General features: G+C 42.7%; 1 protein-coding gene across 2 annotated transcripts in view; it reads right to left on the bottom strand.

Moving 5' to 3' along the window:
* The window catches only part of CNNM2 (cyclin and CBS domain divalent metal cation transport mediator 2), a 163122-nt gene that overhangs the window by 10145 nt on the left and 137204 nt on the right, over positions 1-15773 (bottom strand). The window contains exons 4-6 of one of the 2 annotated variants that reach the window (XM_046649164.1): positions 15312-15481; positions 4139-4232; positions 1170-1235 (exon numbers count right to left, since the gene is read on the bottom strand). In XM_046649164.1, coding sequence (XP_046505120.1) covers positions 1170-1235; positions 4139-4232; positions 15312-15481 — 330 coding nt within the window. The remainder of the gene's footprint in view (positions 1-1169; positions 1236-4138; positions 4233-15311; positions 15482-15773) is intronic. The other variant, XM_046649174.1, reaches the window with a different exon arrangement.

The raw sequence follows: 15773 nt of genomic DNA, 5'->3' as shown, positions 1-15773 counted from the left end.
CATTTTAAATAGATAGCAGATGCCAGCAAATAAAATGGGGAGAAAAAAGCACAAACATATATACATATACATAAATACATATTTATGTGCATCTATATGTGTGTGTGTACATATGTGTCTGAATGTATATATGTATACTCTGCCAGCTGGTTTGATTCAAATAGCCCTATGAATAATATCTTACCCCCAAGTACCCCAAACTTTTTAAGATCAAAGATTTGAGAGAACATTAGCTTCTTTCTAAGATAAGGAATGCCTCCTTTACCAAATATTAGCATTTCAGAGTTTTGCTGAGATTGGATTATGAAACGCAGATTTCATCAGTCAGATTTTTAAAATATAAGCTGTATGGAACAAAAACACAGAAAAGTTGTGCTACCAAACAGGATAGCCCAGCAACTTTAATTAAAGAAAGATTAAACCTTTGCCTTTCTTTTCAGCAGCTGGACGTATCAGCCAGGCATGACCAAACTCTCCTGCAGAGCACCGACCAGCAGCTGGTTAGGAATGTGCACGGTACTAATTTCAAAACAAAGAGAGGGACACAGGAGAAGTGGGGTCACCTGCCTGACAGAGAGCAGAAATACACGCAGCCCGTTCACATGGACCAAAGGACCATGTGACCAAAAAGGACCAAAGAAACAGGAATGTGCGGGCCTCTGCAGATGGGCTTCTTCTCTTATTTACCGACGCAGTTCACAGTCCTTCGGGCCTCTGGCTGACTGTGTTCTGGAGAGCATCCTCAGGATTTGAGGCCCTTGAGGCCTCTGCAAACTCCACACCATGACTTTGCTGAGGTCAGAGAAGAACCAAAAGTAGCCCCCTTTGCTGCCCTGAAAATCCAAGGTCAGCAGGGCAGAGGGCACGGGGGCCTGGGGAGGACACCAGGGGACACTGATGATCTGTGTCAGGACCATTCTCCCTTTCCGTGTTTCATCCTTCCATGTTCCAAGATGCCCTTCCAGTCTCCCAAACCCGTCCGCCTCTGCTGTGGGCTGATATTCTCCTGGATAGCTCGCTATTAAGCCATAGAAACATGGAGTTTTAGAGCTCAAAGAAACACTGAAAATGGCCTTGACCAAATAAAGGGAGCAGGCCTGGCAGCCAGGCTTTTGTGGGGTGAAGGGAGGCAATCAGGAGAATGACGAAAAGGAAGCATGCAGAATTACCTGGAGAACCTGCTGCTAACAACTCTGTTCTGCTGACAACAAAGGTACGAGACAGGGACAAAGGAACTGAAAAATGGAGAAAAACAGGGTGAGACCATATCAAAAGGCAAGAAAGGAGATCTCTGCAATCCGGGGATGGCAGGGGATAGCCGTTCTACCAATATGAGCATTCGGTTCCGGAAATGCAAAAGCCTGTATGATATTATGTAAACAAAGGAGAATACACACTGCTTTCCAGGAAGAGGACCACAGGGAGGCTGAAATCAGGAGAAATCCCATTCACGTGCTTCTTTACTAGCCTAGAAATCTCTTAAGCCGTTAATACCCAATTGGGGTTTATAGCTCAAAACATGCTCTCCTTAAGGACTTAAATCGCGACAAGCCACACAAAAGGGGTGGCTCAATTCATCAACCGCCCCAAGAGCACGACCCAAGCGGCCTGTGCCAGCACCCCGATACTCACTCACCGCACAGCCTACGGAGTCCCTACCTGCGGCAAGCACATCGTTATTCAATTCATTTACCTTCTTAATTAGTCTGATTGTAATTCTGAGCTGATGCTTTCAATTGCTTTGGAATACTTTGAAATTTCAAAATAGAGAAGTAAATAAAGAACGTCACACACGAATTTCCTGGGAATGGCAGACCAAAGTCATCCTTATCACTGCCCACTCAGATGGGGAGCTGTGGCTCCACCTGACTGAAAAATCCCATCGACACTGTCCTACTGGGCAGCAGCCAGGTTTTCTGAGCAGGTCTTGATAAATGATTACTATAGGATTTTCTAGGCAACCTACATTAATAGAAATATTGTCTTGAGATTACTGTACTAATTGCATCTCTCAATGAATATAACAAAATCTCAAATCCTAATTGCAAATCAAGTGAACTACTGGGCTTTGTAATAAGGAAGATGCTGTTAATAAATTTCCTTTCCTTCCTAGCATTTCCAAATTAGGTAAGGCCACTGCAGCCCCACAGGCTTTTTATATGAAAGGCCGGCTCTTGAATTCCTTTTCCGAATGGGATTTACTCTTACGCAAATCCATAGTTCAATGTGCACTGGGTTAATATTTAGGTTTCAAGAACCAGTAATCAATAAAAACATCCAACTTACTCTTCTAGCTTTCTTTTCAAAGCCACTTTATAAATCTGGCTCTGCTAACCCAGGGCTAATGTGAGGTTGGTTGTCAAACAATTGTCACCATCTCAACACCTAACTGTTACACCAACATTTCCTCTTGTGCTTTAAAGGCTACAAAGCACTTGTGTAAGCGTCATCACATTCTATTCTTCTGACAATCACGCCAGGTAACCTTATAATATCCTCTAATAATGAGGAAGCCAAGGGCCCTTCTTAAAGTCAGGCAACCCATGTATGATGGAAGTGAGGCTGTGACCCAGGTCTTCTTGGCCTCGTTAAGAATCTCCCTGTCTCCTCCCTAGCAGTGAAAACAGAAGACACCTTCAAGTTTACAGCAGACAATTACTAATTAAGTGGGGTTAGGCAGATCCAGGTTCGCCCTGGGTGTTAGTCAGCAAGTGACGATGGGGACGCTGGCCCATGTGCCTCAAAAGGCTGCACCAGGATAGTGAAGAAGGTGCATCTGGCAGGGGAGGGTTAGAAATGGCAGAGAACTCTTGACATTTCCCTGGCTTTCTCACTGTAACATCCTTGGGCTCCTGAGACCTTGTGTGATGCAGTAGACGAGGACCATTCTCTCCCCTTTTGGGACTGGTTTTCAGAAATGACAGCTTTCTTTTAGGATGGGTTATTTTTAAGTTTGAGGTTTGTAGTTTTCCTAGCACAGCATGTCATTTGGTGTTCTGGCCACAAGGTGGCACTCCAGCACCTCCGTGTACCTGCTCGCCCTGTCCCAGCCTGGGTAAGGCGGCCAGCACATGCGCACGCACACTGCAAAGCCAGCGATGCAAAGAGGACCATTCAAGTCCCACCCCAGAGGCGAGCCAGGTGTCTGTGTCCACGTTCCCCCCAGGACAGACACCACTCGCTGTCACCTTCCTCAGAGCACCTCGTCAATACCCCACAGCACACCCACCCTTAGCTGACTGACTCAACTGGCCAGCTCTCTGGATACGAGCTGGTTATAGGCAATAAGCATATATGTTGACAACCTCATCCATCCTCAGGAAAATGCAAATTAAAAAACCTCCAGATAGTAAACACTTAAAAGACTCAACAATATCAAGTGGTGGATGTGGGGCAAATGGAACCCTCGTTAGCACAGGCAGGAACAGCCACCCGGAAGAACTGTTGGGCAGTAGCTACTAAAGCTGAAGAGACCATGCCATGTGGCCCCAGAATTCCACTCCTACATACATACCCAAGAGAAACGCACACACATTCACCAAAAGACACTTACAAGTGTGTTTGTTCACAGCTGCACAACGCATAGTAGCCCCAAACAGGAAACAACCCCAGTGTCCATCAGCAATGAAAAGAATAAGTGCATTGCTGTATATGCACATGATGGGACACCATACAGCAACGAGAAGACAAAGGACAAGCACACACAACAATACAGACGGACATGACAAGGACAACACTGGGCGAAAGAAGCCAGGCTCGATTTAACACATCCCGTATAATTCCATTTATATAAAAGTTCAAAAATAGGCAAAACTAGCCTACGCTTAGAAGTCAAGATAGTGGTTACTTTTGGGGAGAAGTGACTAAAAAGGGGACGGGGGGTGGTGCTATGGGGAGGGGATGTTTTGTCTCTTGATCTGGGTGCTGGTTTACACAGGAGTGTTCAGTTTGTGAAAATTCATGGAGCTACATACTTAGGATTTGCGCATTTTTTTTTTGTATACAGGATATACTTCAATAAAAAGTCCAAAAAGTAAATAAATAGGGTTAGCTGGCAGGTACAGAGAGAAAGATGACAGTAGAAGGGCATTGTTTCTAAAACATAGCCCTGCCCTAAGAGGCTGAGAAGGAGACTCACCTGGAGAGGCTGTCAGGGCCATTACACCATAGTATGAAAAAGCACTGGCTTCAAACTTCATACCTTCTTTCCCAGCTTCTACTTCCACTTTCCCCTGTGAAAAGAAAAGGGGAACATTTTCAGTCCAATTACATGAATCTATTTGCATACACTACGCAAGATTTGGTCCTTCCCCAGCTTTTTGTCTAAATTCCTTTCCCAACAACCCCAAGGAAAGAAAGCCTCAGATAATCTTTCCCAGTTAGACAGGAGACAGAGGAGAGGGTTAACTCATCTTAGATACGAAAACTGGATTTGGCTGGAGACACAGAGATGACAGTAAAAGGGTGATGTTTAATTTCTGTGAGCTCACTTAATATTTTCCCAACATCTTTAGTTCATGGATTCTTCCCAGTAATAATCAAAAGTCCTCCGAGTAATAAAAAGACGGTGCTCTAGCTCCCTCAGTGGGGCAAACACTGAGAAGACGCCCAGGGAAGGTCACACAAGCTGCCCCGCGGGAGCCCGAGCTGGAGCAGAGTCAAAGGTCAACATGGTCTGTGGCCATGGACCAGAGAGGACTGAGCTGGTTCCCAGGGACAGAACGCACTCTTGTCTCACTAGCACAGTGTCCTGAACAATGGGGCAGACACCTTGCAGGTCAATCCCCGGGTGTCCAGACCCCCCACAGGCACTGCAACAATGGGACTTTCTCCTCACTGTCTTGGAAAAGCACCTTGAGAAAGTTTCCTCCCATCAGGACAAAATCCCTCTAAGGTTTTCCCTTTTCTTCCCTTTTTCTGACTTGTACACAATTTCTCCTTCATTCTTTTATCAGTTCCCCTGGGACAGACTAACTATGCCTTATCCAGCCCTATACACTTCGAATCCACCACAATCCCTTCATGGTAGGTGCTCAATATGCATTTTCTGGGCTATTGAAAAACTCTGCTAAGTGAGTTGCACTTCTGGATTTCCAAACCAAGAGTCAGAAGGGCTCTTGTTCATACTACCTGTAACCGCCTCTCCAGGGAGACGTTACCTTGAGGTACATCCTTTACAGTGGGTAAACAAAAATTAAGCTACCATTTATTGAAGAGGAACTGTGCTGACAATTCACAGCGCTTTATTAATTCACTTAACGCTCACAACTCTATGAAGCGCACACAACTATCCACCTCCTATAAATCAGGAGAGTAGGGCACAGAAAGAGCAAGTAACCCAAGAACACGCTCTTAACGAATATGCTACACTATGCCACCCACTAATGCAAACTCTATTATTTTGATCACTCCCTATATCATTCTATACGAAATTCCCAATTATGGAAGACTTTTCTCAAATCACTTCTTCAGAAAACTAACTGTTGTCTTTTAGGTTTTCCTTCACTCAATGGAAATATTGGTTTTACCAAACCCCAACCAATTCTCCTGCTATATGAAAGGAACTAAAAACTCCACCCATGATATAAGATCAACCTGCAAACAAACAGGTTCTGACAACCCCGGGAATGCAGGGTCCCACATGGGTGTGGATGCTGTGCAGCCTTGTGAGAACACTGTCCTTAACCTCCAGGAGCACAGTCCAGCAGGTAGGGGAGAGCACATGACAATCAAAGATACAAGGCAGGACGCAAAAGATCTACGTGACGAAAAGGACAATAAGAATGTAGAGAACTCAGAGGAAAATACTACTTCCTGTTCTTGTGTAAAGACAAATTTTACACAGGAAGGAAAATCTGAGGAGGAGAAGCATTTGACTGAGCCAAGAGAAGGGAACGGTGTGAAGGAGGGTCTGAGGTGGGTGGCAGCAGACTGCAGGCTCACGGGTTTGCACAGGGAAGAAGCGGGAGGTGGGTTTGGAAAAGCAGTGTGGCGAGCAGGTTAGACCACGGAGCTCCTTGAACGACAACAGGCCAACGAGGTCAGGTTCTTGAGCTGAAGATCACAGTTTCAGAAAGATAAGGTCTAGACTCACTCTAGGGTCGTAACCAAAGGATTGGACAAAGATTGCTAGGAGAGAAGCTATGGATAAGGAATCATCATAAGTTGGTGAAATAATGAGGGAGAAAGAAGTGTAAGGGAGAGAAGCGGAGTCAATAATCACAACAAAAGTTTGCTGTGAGTGACCCGAAGGACAGAGACACCAGCTGTGGAGACGGAAAAGTTGGGAAGGGGCTGGAAGGAGAGGACAAACTTCCTTTAAGAACAAGGCCTTTTGAAGAGTCCATCAAAAAGGCTGAAATGGAAGAATGAAGGTCAAGAGAAAGGTCAGAACTGGAGATGGAGATCTGCGAGCGGATGAGAGAGTCAGTGGAAAGAGAAAAGGACCGAACTGCCGCCCGCGATGGAGAGTGGAGGGAAGACAGAGACCAGCGTGGGGCCGAAGGAAGAAAGAGACGGGAGCAGAAGAACCAGAGCACTGTGTCAGCAGAGAAGCCAGGGAGGGGAGAACCTCACGAACAGAGGGATGGCCAGAGAGCATCGTCACTGAGGAGGGAGTCACTGGTGGCCTTCAGGAGTATTTTCCTGAAGAAATTGGAGGGGAAGGCAGAACAGGCAGGAGAAAGCGCAGGCATCAGGTTTACAAGGAGAGAACAGGCATCAGGGTGAGGAGGGCAGCCTTGGGGTCAGATGAAGGCTGACTCGGATCAGGAATCTGGGGCACACATGAAAGCTCTGAGGCAGGAAAGTCAATGTGGAAGAGGTGGTAACTGAGGGAGCCACAGCCAAAAGCTGGCAGGAGAGAATGGATACAGGGCAGCGGAGGCCTCAGAGGAGGCCTCTCTTCCCTTAGGAGAGGAGGGAAGAGGATGATGGGTAGGCACACAATATTCAGAGATGGTGAGCAATAAGAATGAGAGTGCCTGGGCTGGCCCTGTGGTCAAGTGGTTAAGTTCCCGTGCTCCGATTCGGCGGTCCAGGGTTTTGCTGGTTCGGATCCTGGGCACGGACCTAGCACCACCCATCGGGCCATACTGAAGTGGCGTCCCACATGCCACAACTAGAAGGACACACAACTAAAATATACAACTATGTACTGGGGGGATTTTGGAAGAAGAAGGAAAAATAAAATCTTCAAAAAAAAAAAAAAGAGAGAGAGTGCCTGACGGTGAATATCTTCTCAGTCACTTATCCATTTCTTCCTTGACTAATGCTTGATTTTGTATCAGATAGTTAATATGTGCGTATATACTATTTGAAAATGTCTGTCTCTGTAGCTGTAAGCTCAAAAGTGGCCACAGGACTATCTTGTAACTTGAACTTCTACGCAGAAAATCTGAAGAGGAATCAAATGCAACAGAGACTCTTAATAACTTTCATCTCTATGGATCTCCAGTTGACCTGGATCATTTGCTTCACAAGTTACAGAGCCATTTGTGTTCTATGTCCCTGCAAATAGGTGTCAGTTCACAGTTCTTTTGTGATCAACTGTCAGTACCAGCAGGGCAACCGTCAGTCCCAAACCAAGGCTGTGAATAACATCGGTCTACCTCCAGGACAGGACTGCTCCTGGGCAGTACTCATGACTCATGTTCGGAAACCTCGGCCTAGTCAACTCAAAGGCAGAGGTTCCCAGCCTCTGCTGTGCACTGGAAACACCTGGGGATTTTAAAAAAAGGACTGATGTCCGGCTCTCGCTCCCAGGCATTCTGATTTAGCTGGTATGGGGTGCAACCTGGGCATTAGGATTTTAAAAAGTTCTCCAGGTGACTCTAGCAGGCAGCCAAGTCTGGGAATCACTGCTTTAAGGCTCTGTTTGTGAACAACGGTGCTGGCTCTGGAGCCTCTGTGCACCCTGGCCTGTCAAGAGACTCCCCCAAAGTCACAGCGGCTGTGAGTCTGTGAACAAGGACAGCTGCACAAAGATTCAGAGCTCCAGACCGCGGCCACTTCGGCTGATCTCTCCTCTGGACAAGGCCCCCGGCAGGGGAGGAGCAGCTATCTTCCTTCCGGATTCTGCCTCATGAGGCTATGAGGCAGACAGGCTAGGTCGGGGGTTCCTAGATGCTTGGATTCCAAGAACTAGTGAAACGCATCTCCATCCTCAATCCTGGGGACAGAAAGAGGGTTGCCAAGTTTTTATTTCATAAAATAAATATGTTTCTTAAAAACACAGCTATCTACTGTTAGCCTTTCAGGAAAGACCAGACATTTTAAGCCCCAAAATATGGATAATATGTAATATCCGAACAACAGACAGGTCTTTAAACTGAATACATAGTTTTTTACAAAAAACTCACTGCAACTGTCTTTTTCTCATTTTGCCTCAAACGGGTGAAAACGTTGTCAAGTATCAGCACTCAGAAGCACTGCGCTACACTGATTTTACCTCATTTATAAAGCTGCGACAGTACTAGAAAAGGATCCCCGTGGTTCTTCTCATCTAACACCCTACGATTCTACAATTCCAGCAGGTCAAGCTGCCCCTCCCGCATCCTTCCCCATGGGAGTGAAGCTTCGCCGGCAGGCAAGTTTTAGCAACAGCCAGGAAACACAACTGTTATTCATTTGTGTGTGTCAATGGCTCCAAAAGTGACCATTTTCAAATAAACCTACCAGTATACAAAATTAGGGCCATCCCCATGAAGAAAGGGCTTGCCTGGCTCAAAATCAATCAGGTGTCTTCTTAGATGACGGCTTTTTCCATATAAGGAAGGTGCTACATATCAACTTTACTTTTGCGACATTTGTAAATTTACTCTACTCTAGCATGTCACCAAGAAAATCGGGACAGGACGTCACGGACTCCCAAAGCGGGCTGGGCCTTCCTGTTGGTACACTGACCACAGAAGAAGGCCTCAGTGTTCCGAGCGAAGTTGGCTTCCCGAGTAAAGTTACCATCACAGAAGAAGAAGGTCACTGGAAGAAGGTATTGGATAATTCTTCTCAAAGTTTCTAAGCGTCCACAAAGCACTAACCAGTCTCGCGCTGCAGCTGGCCTCAAGGTGGAAGCCTATGCTATCCAAGTCAGTGCAAACCACACCGAGTCATCAACGGATGCCCTGGACTCATGGCAACTTCCTCAGGTAACGCACCCCGAGCATCTGCTGGGTCTCCTGCTCACTCCTGAGCTGAGTTTTTGTGTTTGTTTTTGTTTTTTTAAATCACCATCACAAAGTATGCAGTAGGGCTTGACACCCGAAAGGAGGTAATTAAATGCCAGGGGTGCGAATGCCAGCTTGTGTTCACCAGCACTGCCCAGCAGGCCCAGTAAGAGGGGAAGCGTGACCCAAAGATGTCTGTTTACCACCTCAGGGGACTCTGGCACTCAAACATTCTCTAGCAATATTTTTCAGTCTGGAGTCTGCAAATGTAGTCTTGGGACACTGCAAGTTTGTTTCACAAATGTTAAGATTTTCAAAAATGTTTTGATGGGGTCAAAAACTAATTTACACATATTTTGGACCATCTGGTTGACCACCTCTTAACCAAGTACTGCCACCAGATGTCAGTGCCAGCATTTGCCTTGTGTCCGCCGCCACATGGCCAAGAAGTTGCTACTTGAATCGCCATGGTAAGCCCTGCTACTCAATCCTGGGAGCTTGTTAGAAACGCAGCACCTCAGACGCCACCCCAGACCTACTGAATCATAGTCTGCATTTTAACAAGATTCCCAAATGATTCCTATGCACATTCAAGTGGGAGAAGCAGTGAGCTAGAGAGAAAAGAACAGAGGAGGACCAGACATATAAATAATTCAGTCACAGTCAGTGGGAGCCAAATAACAGCTCAACGTGCTGTACAAACATTGAAAGCAGCTGAAACTGAGCAGAGGCCAGAGGGCTCAGTCATCGCTGGGCACTCGGAGCCCCAGGTGAGCTGAAGGCGCCAGAACTCCCTGCCACAGTGCTGGGACCAGCGGCTCTGCCATCAGCCAAACAATGTCATTTACACATTTAGAATTTAATGTCAATTGCACATTTGTTTTGGTTTACAGCTGTCTATAAGAGTTCTAAGCAAAAGGAGCTTATGCCTAGTTTTATATTGATACATATTTAAGTAACATTAAAAAACAGGGTCAACACTGGGTGTCCAAGTAGTCTTTTTTCTTTAAAATGGGTGTGTTATCTGTTCTTGACTTAAGATGGAGGATCCTTTCTTCACTGGACACACAGACCCTGCAACTCAAAAATCCATGAGAAGGTTTGGTAGAGAAGGTTTAGATTCCTCGCTTAATTAGCAGGTGAAATGGTATTCAGGGTTGTCAAGGGCTGTGTAAGTTTTAGGACTGCCACCTCCACAAAAGAACAGATAGCTCACCTCCATAGGGAAAAATCCCTTTCAAACCGAGGTCAGAAGTCCTAAAGAAAAGAGTGGCTGGGGCAGTTAACAACAAAAAAGGTGAGGCATGAAATCCACAAGAAAAATTAACACCAGAAAAAACATGTGTTCCTTTCTATTGATTATAATTGGCAAAGAAAAAAAAAGCCACTCCTTTTTTTTCTTATTATTCTTTATATTTACTAAAATTGTAATCTGCTTATGTGCTGTGGAAGAGCAATCCTACTATTTTTTATTTGCTTATTTAGACATTTTACTCCCCACAGGAGCAACAAATCCTTCACTAGTAAACACCAACTGAATAAACTACACAGTGATCTATTACTCTATTTTTATTAGCAAAATGGTTTATAATAGCCATAATTACTGTGCACACACTATCTTTTTTACTTGACATATTTTTGGATATGCTTTCCAGTTCTTTTATAGTATATAATAATTCCTCATAGGATCATCTCAATTTGATTAGCTTAGACATATGGACTGTTTTTACTATTTCATAATCAACAGATTTGCTATAAATATATTTGCATAAATAGCTTTATAACACGATGATTTCTTTAGATGCACAAATAGGAAGGATCGTATGTACGTATTCCCAAAAGGAGGCTGCCAGCTTCAGGATCTGATCGGTTTTACACCACTTTCTCCTTTTGATTCACTCTTCATTGTGGGTTTTTACAAAGATATTGTTTGTTTTCTAAAATCAAGAATGGATGCTTAATTTTGTCAGTTGCCTTTCTGATATCCATCGATATGAGCATAAGGATATTCTTCTTTACCGCTTTCGTAATTAAAGTGGCATATTTTGGTTTTGTTGTCCTTATATTAAACCAACCCTGCATTCCTAAAATAAACCTAATTCAGTCTCAGACTCAGTGACTAAGTCTTTGAGGGTGTTATTGTCTATCTGCTACCTTTTTATTCAGGAATTCTCCATCGATGTTGACAAGGGAGACTGACCCAAAATATTATCAGACTTTAGATTAAGCCTATTAGTCTTAAAGAATGCATTTGACTACCATACCATCCTGTTCCATTTGTGTAATATAGAAATTGAGTTCTTTAAAGTTCCAATTTTTTTCAAGTAATTCCTTTGATTCTAGGTGCTTTTGTAAAGGGAGGGGAGCACTTCTCGTTTTTTTTCTCTTTTACCACATTAATTATGCCAATTGAATACTGATTTAGCTAATCTTTTAAAAGAACCAAATATTGATTTTATTTATGGGTTGTAAGTCTTTTTTATTTTAAAATTTATTTTCATATGGGGCTGGCCCAGTGGTGTAATGGTTGAGTTTACATGCTCCGCTTCAGAGGCCCAGGGTTCGCTGGTTCGGATCCTGGGCGCAGACCTACACACCGCTCACCAAGCCATGCTGTGGCTGTATCCCACATACAAAATAGAAGGCGGCGGCACAGATGTTAGCTCAGGGCCAATCTTCCTCACCAAAAATAAATAACTAAATAAAAATTTCATGACAATCTTTATTATGTAATTTGTTCTTCTTTATAGTTGGCTGCTTTGCTCTTTTTCTAGATAATTATAGATTTTTTTTCTTGTTTAAGTACGTAGATGAATGCAATTTCTTAAAACTTTGACATACTCCATATACAATGCTTACAATATTTAACAATAGTCTTCTATGATAGTCTATACATTTTCTTCCTAATTTAGTTGCTATTTAGGGTTTTTAGTTTGCCACTAATAATATTTTTAACGATTATTCATTTAAATAGGTAGCACATGCATATAGTAAGAAATTCAAATTCAGAGGGAGAAATAAGTCTCCCTTCCACCCTCTCCGCAGTCCTCCAAGTGTCCTCCTTAGAGGCAGCCACTGTCCCCAGTTCCTTGAATAACTTTGCAGAGATCCTTCATATACACGTGCATGTGTGTGAGAAAAAACAGCTTTTTCCTTTATACAAATGAGAGCGTGTTGTACACTCTGTGCTTCACCTTACATACAAACCTTTGTAAGAGAAGTGATCACAATTTTTAAATGGTTTAGGAGTTCTCAATTACACATTTTTATGTCTAACTTTATTTCACTACGGTCTATGCAAGTGGTTTTATGAAATTTCCATCTTTCTAAATTTACCAGAATTTACATGTGACATAATAAAGGATCAATTTTTATGAAAGAGTCACATAAAACATTTTACAAAGTGTATTTCCCTGGCTTTATATTTCATTTTCTCCAAGTTTCTGTTAATTTTGTTCATTATGCAATTTAAAACTCTAACCTTTTTGGGTATGCTTGTTCTTTTACGATAGTGGGGAAAATTTCCACCAAAATTACATTCCTAACTATTTCTACTTTTATGTATTTTATTGAGTTATTTAAGGCATGTAGAGCCAATGAAGATTTCTTTCACTATTTATTGTGCTTGTATCACTGAGCATATTGATCCCTCAGCACATTTTAGTTTAAAAAGCTACTTTTTCAGATACCACCTTAAGTTGTAGTCTTTTGATACATATGTACTGGGAGGCGCGTGCCTAGTAACTTAAAGAACACTCCTTTAATTAACCTTACTTACAGGATGGTTTTGAATAAATTAAACTTTATTCATCTCTGGTTTAAACTCAAAATGATGTATTTCTATTTCTAACTATACCGCAAACACCAACAACTTAGCAAAAGAGCTTTCCCTGGCGTCTGCAGAGGAGGGCGGCCCCTTGGCACTGGGGCCAGGAACGGAAGGCAGATCTTGCTGCTTTCTTCTGATTTAATGCTCTGGAAATGCAGTGGAACAAGCTCAATAACCTGGCGTGAATTTCCAATATTGGATTAGCGACATTTTAGAGTGGAATATGCTTTGTAAGTGATGATAGCTACACTGGGTTGACAAGGTTTTATGGTACTTCATTCTTTATACTCTGGGTACCTCAGGTAACTGGCTGGCCTGCAACAACATGATTTTCACCAAACTCTCTAGTTTAAACACCTCCATAAAGTCCTTTTAATCCAGCATGTACACTATTTATAAAACCCCCATGACATCATCAGTTCAACAACTCAGAAAACTTGTCACATTTATATAAATATTAACATGACATAGGTATTCAAATACAAGTACACATACACAAATGCCTTATCGAAAATCTCTATTTTAAAGACTTGTAAATGGATAGGGATTATCAAGTGCCTCTTTCATAATATCTATTTTTAGGTACACCAGCCAGAAATGGCTCTCTTTTTTTTGGTTTGTTTTTGCTAAGGAAGATTCACCCTGAGCTAACATCTGTTGCCAATCTTCCTCTATTTTGTATGTGGGTCACCGCCACAGCCTGGCTGCCAACAAATGGTGGAGGTCCGTGCCCAGGAACTGAACCCAGGCCACCGAAGTGGATCATGCCGAACTTAACCACTAGGCCACGGGGCCGGACCCAGAAATAGCTTTCTTATATACCAATAGAGGATTACTGAATCACAACTTTATAAATGCTACATAAAAAAGTGACAAAAGCCACATAGTTTCTAATATTACTACTGAAATTCATGATGTCAATCCTCAAAGTTCTTTTAAATAACCATCGTTAATGTAACTCAAAGTTTCTCTAGGGTTAAGGAATATTCACATCTAGCTTTTATGAGGAACATGAATGTTTTATGCTCTCAGGGCAGTAAATAAAACCCTTCCAAGATTCAAGCTTGTCTATCTCCACAGAAAGAGAAAAACACAATTCGGGGTTGAATGAGGCTAAGATTAGAAGAATCAGGATACTGAATTAGGAACCTGCCAACAGAAGTTTCCAGGAACAACTGTATGAAAGCAGCATATAACAGGTTAATCCATGGATTTTTCCACAGCTCCTCACTTCTGCTTCCAGACGCCACAATAGTGTCCAAACGCGGGGCCTGAACACAACATTTTCCAGAGTTTCTGACATCTAGACATCCGTTAAGAATTACTTTCAAATAAAAAGAAATTTCTTAATTCATTTAGATAATTGGAACCTTACTGGACTCATGTAAATTATAGGGTGTATGAAGTACTAATTATACTCTTTCTTATAATGATACCTCCAATTCATATCTAGGAAGCAACCAAGAAAGATGAGAACGCTTAAGGGGCTAGTATTCTTGAATTGAAATGAACTCAGATTTCCTATCAAAGTAGTTCTTCAATAAAGAGGTACAAGAAGTCAATAAAACTAGCACTTTATTCATTGGAATGTTCATCTTGATCTCCAAGCCAAGGACAGTGCTCTTCTAAGTGGAACTCTGACACAACACGGGCCTCCCATCAACTCAAGCACCAAGGCCCCTCAAAGGGGTCCGGAATGGATTGACCTTCCAACCTTATACATTGGATGATGTTATACTGAGAAGGAATTCAATTCCTATTGCCAGGAGAGGCTGTGGTTATCACATCAGTTCCTCTGCAAAATAGAGTCTGGTTAGTAAAGGAATACAAAAAGAAAACAATAAATGGATTATTTTGATGGTGTGAAGGGAAGAGATAGTAAGATATCTCTAGGAAGCTGTATAAGACCAAGTCCTAATGAGGGGTACAAAAAGAAAAGGTGATGAAAAGAAGACCCAAGGGAGTCAAGACACTCAAATTTCAAATGCCCAGCCAAGATATGGACATCTACAGGTCATTCCCCAAACTCTTCGAGGAAAAATACTAACAATGGAATTCACCATTCTTCATTTGACTCAGTGCCTCAGCAATCACTAAAGTGCCCTTCGGTAGCGGAAATTAAAGTAACTAATGACATTGCTTTATACTGGAATTATTTTACAGACATGAAAACAGGGGGATGAAATTCTCCCGCGTATAAAGCTACCCCGGAAGTTAAGTCTGCAAACCTCGACACACATTCGCCTACACCAGCTCTCCTCAGAACCGGAAGGATGGGGATCAATGAGATCAAACAACTATTGAATAATTCTTCTGACCTGCAAAATGAGAACGAAGTAGTCTACAGGTTTGTTTCGCTGGTAGAGGTAGTATTCTGGGGCTTTCTTGTTCTTCTCATCATACTTCAGTTCCTGGATGACATTGGGGTGCTTTAGCAGCCTTAGAAGGATCTTCTCTGACATCTGGGATGGGCTAAATGCTTCTACTTCTATAGATATAAACACAACTTGATATTACACTTCAAATGGATGGAAAAAATTACACTAGTGATTAAGGTGTTTAGATAACAAGAATACTTGGAGTCAAAGTGATACAATGTGGATAACGAGACTTCCGTTTGGTGATCCACTGGGGGCGGATTACCTGGGAAAAATTAGAAAATGCTGAATTCTCATATTTGTTTCCTTTAAATTTTTCCTTTTCCACCTGTCATTTGTTTCAGTTCTCATAAAAATACTCTAATTTTCTGACTGATAACAAAGGAAAATCAACCAGAAGCA

Source organism: Equus quagga, chromosome 2, assembly GCF_021613505.1.
Source record: "Equus quagga isolate Etosha38 chromosome 2, UCLA_HA_Equagga_1.0, whole genome shotgun sequence".
Lineage (NCBI taxonomy): Eukaryota > Metazoa > Chordata > Mammalia > Perissodactyla > Equidae > Equus > Equus quagga.
The sequence above is the reverse complement of the archived record's forward strand: the minus strand, read 5'-3'. Positions and strand labels throughout refer to the sequence as shown.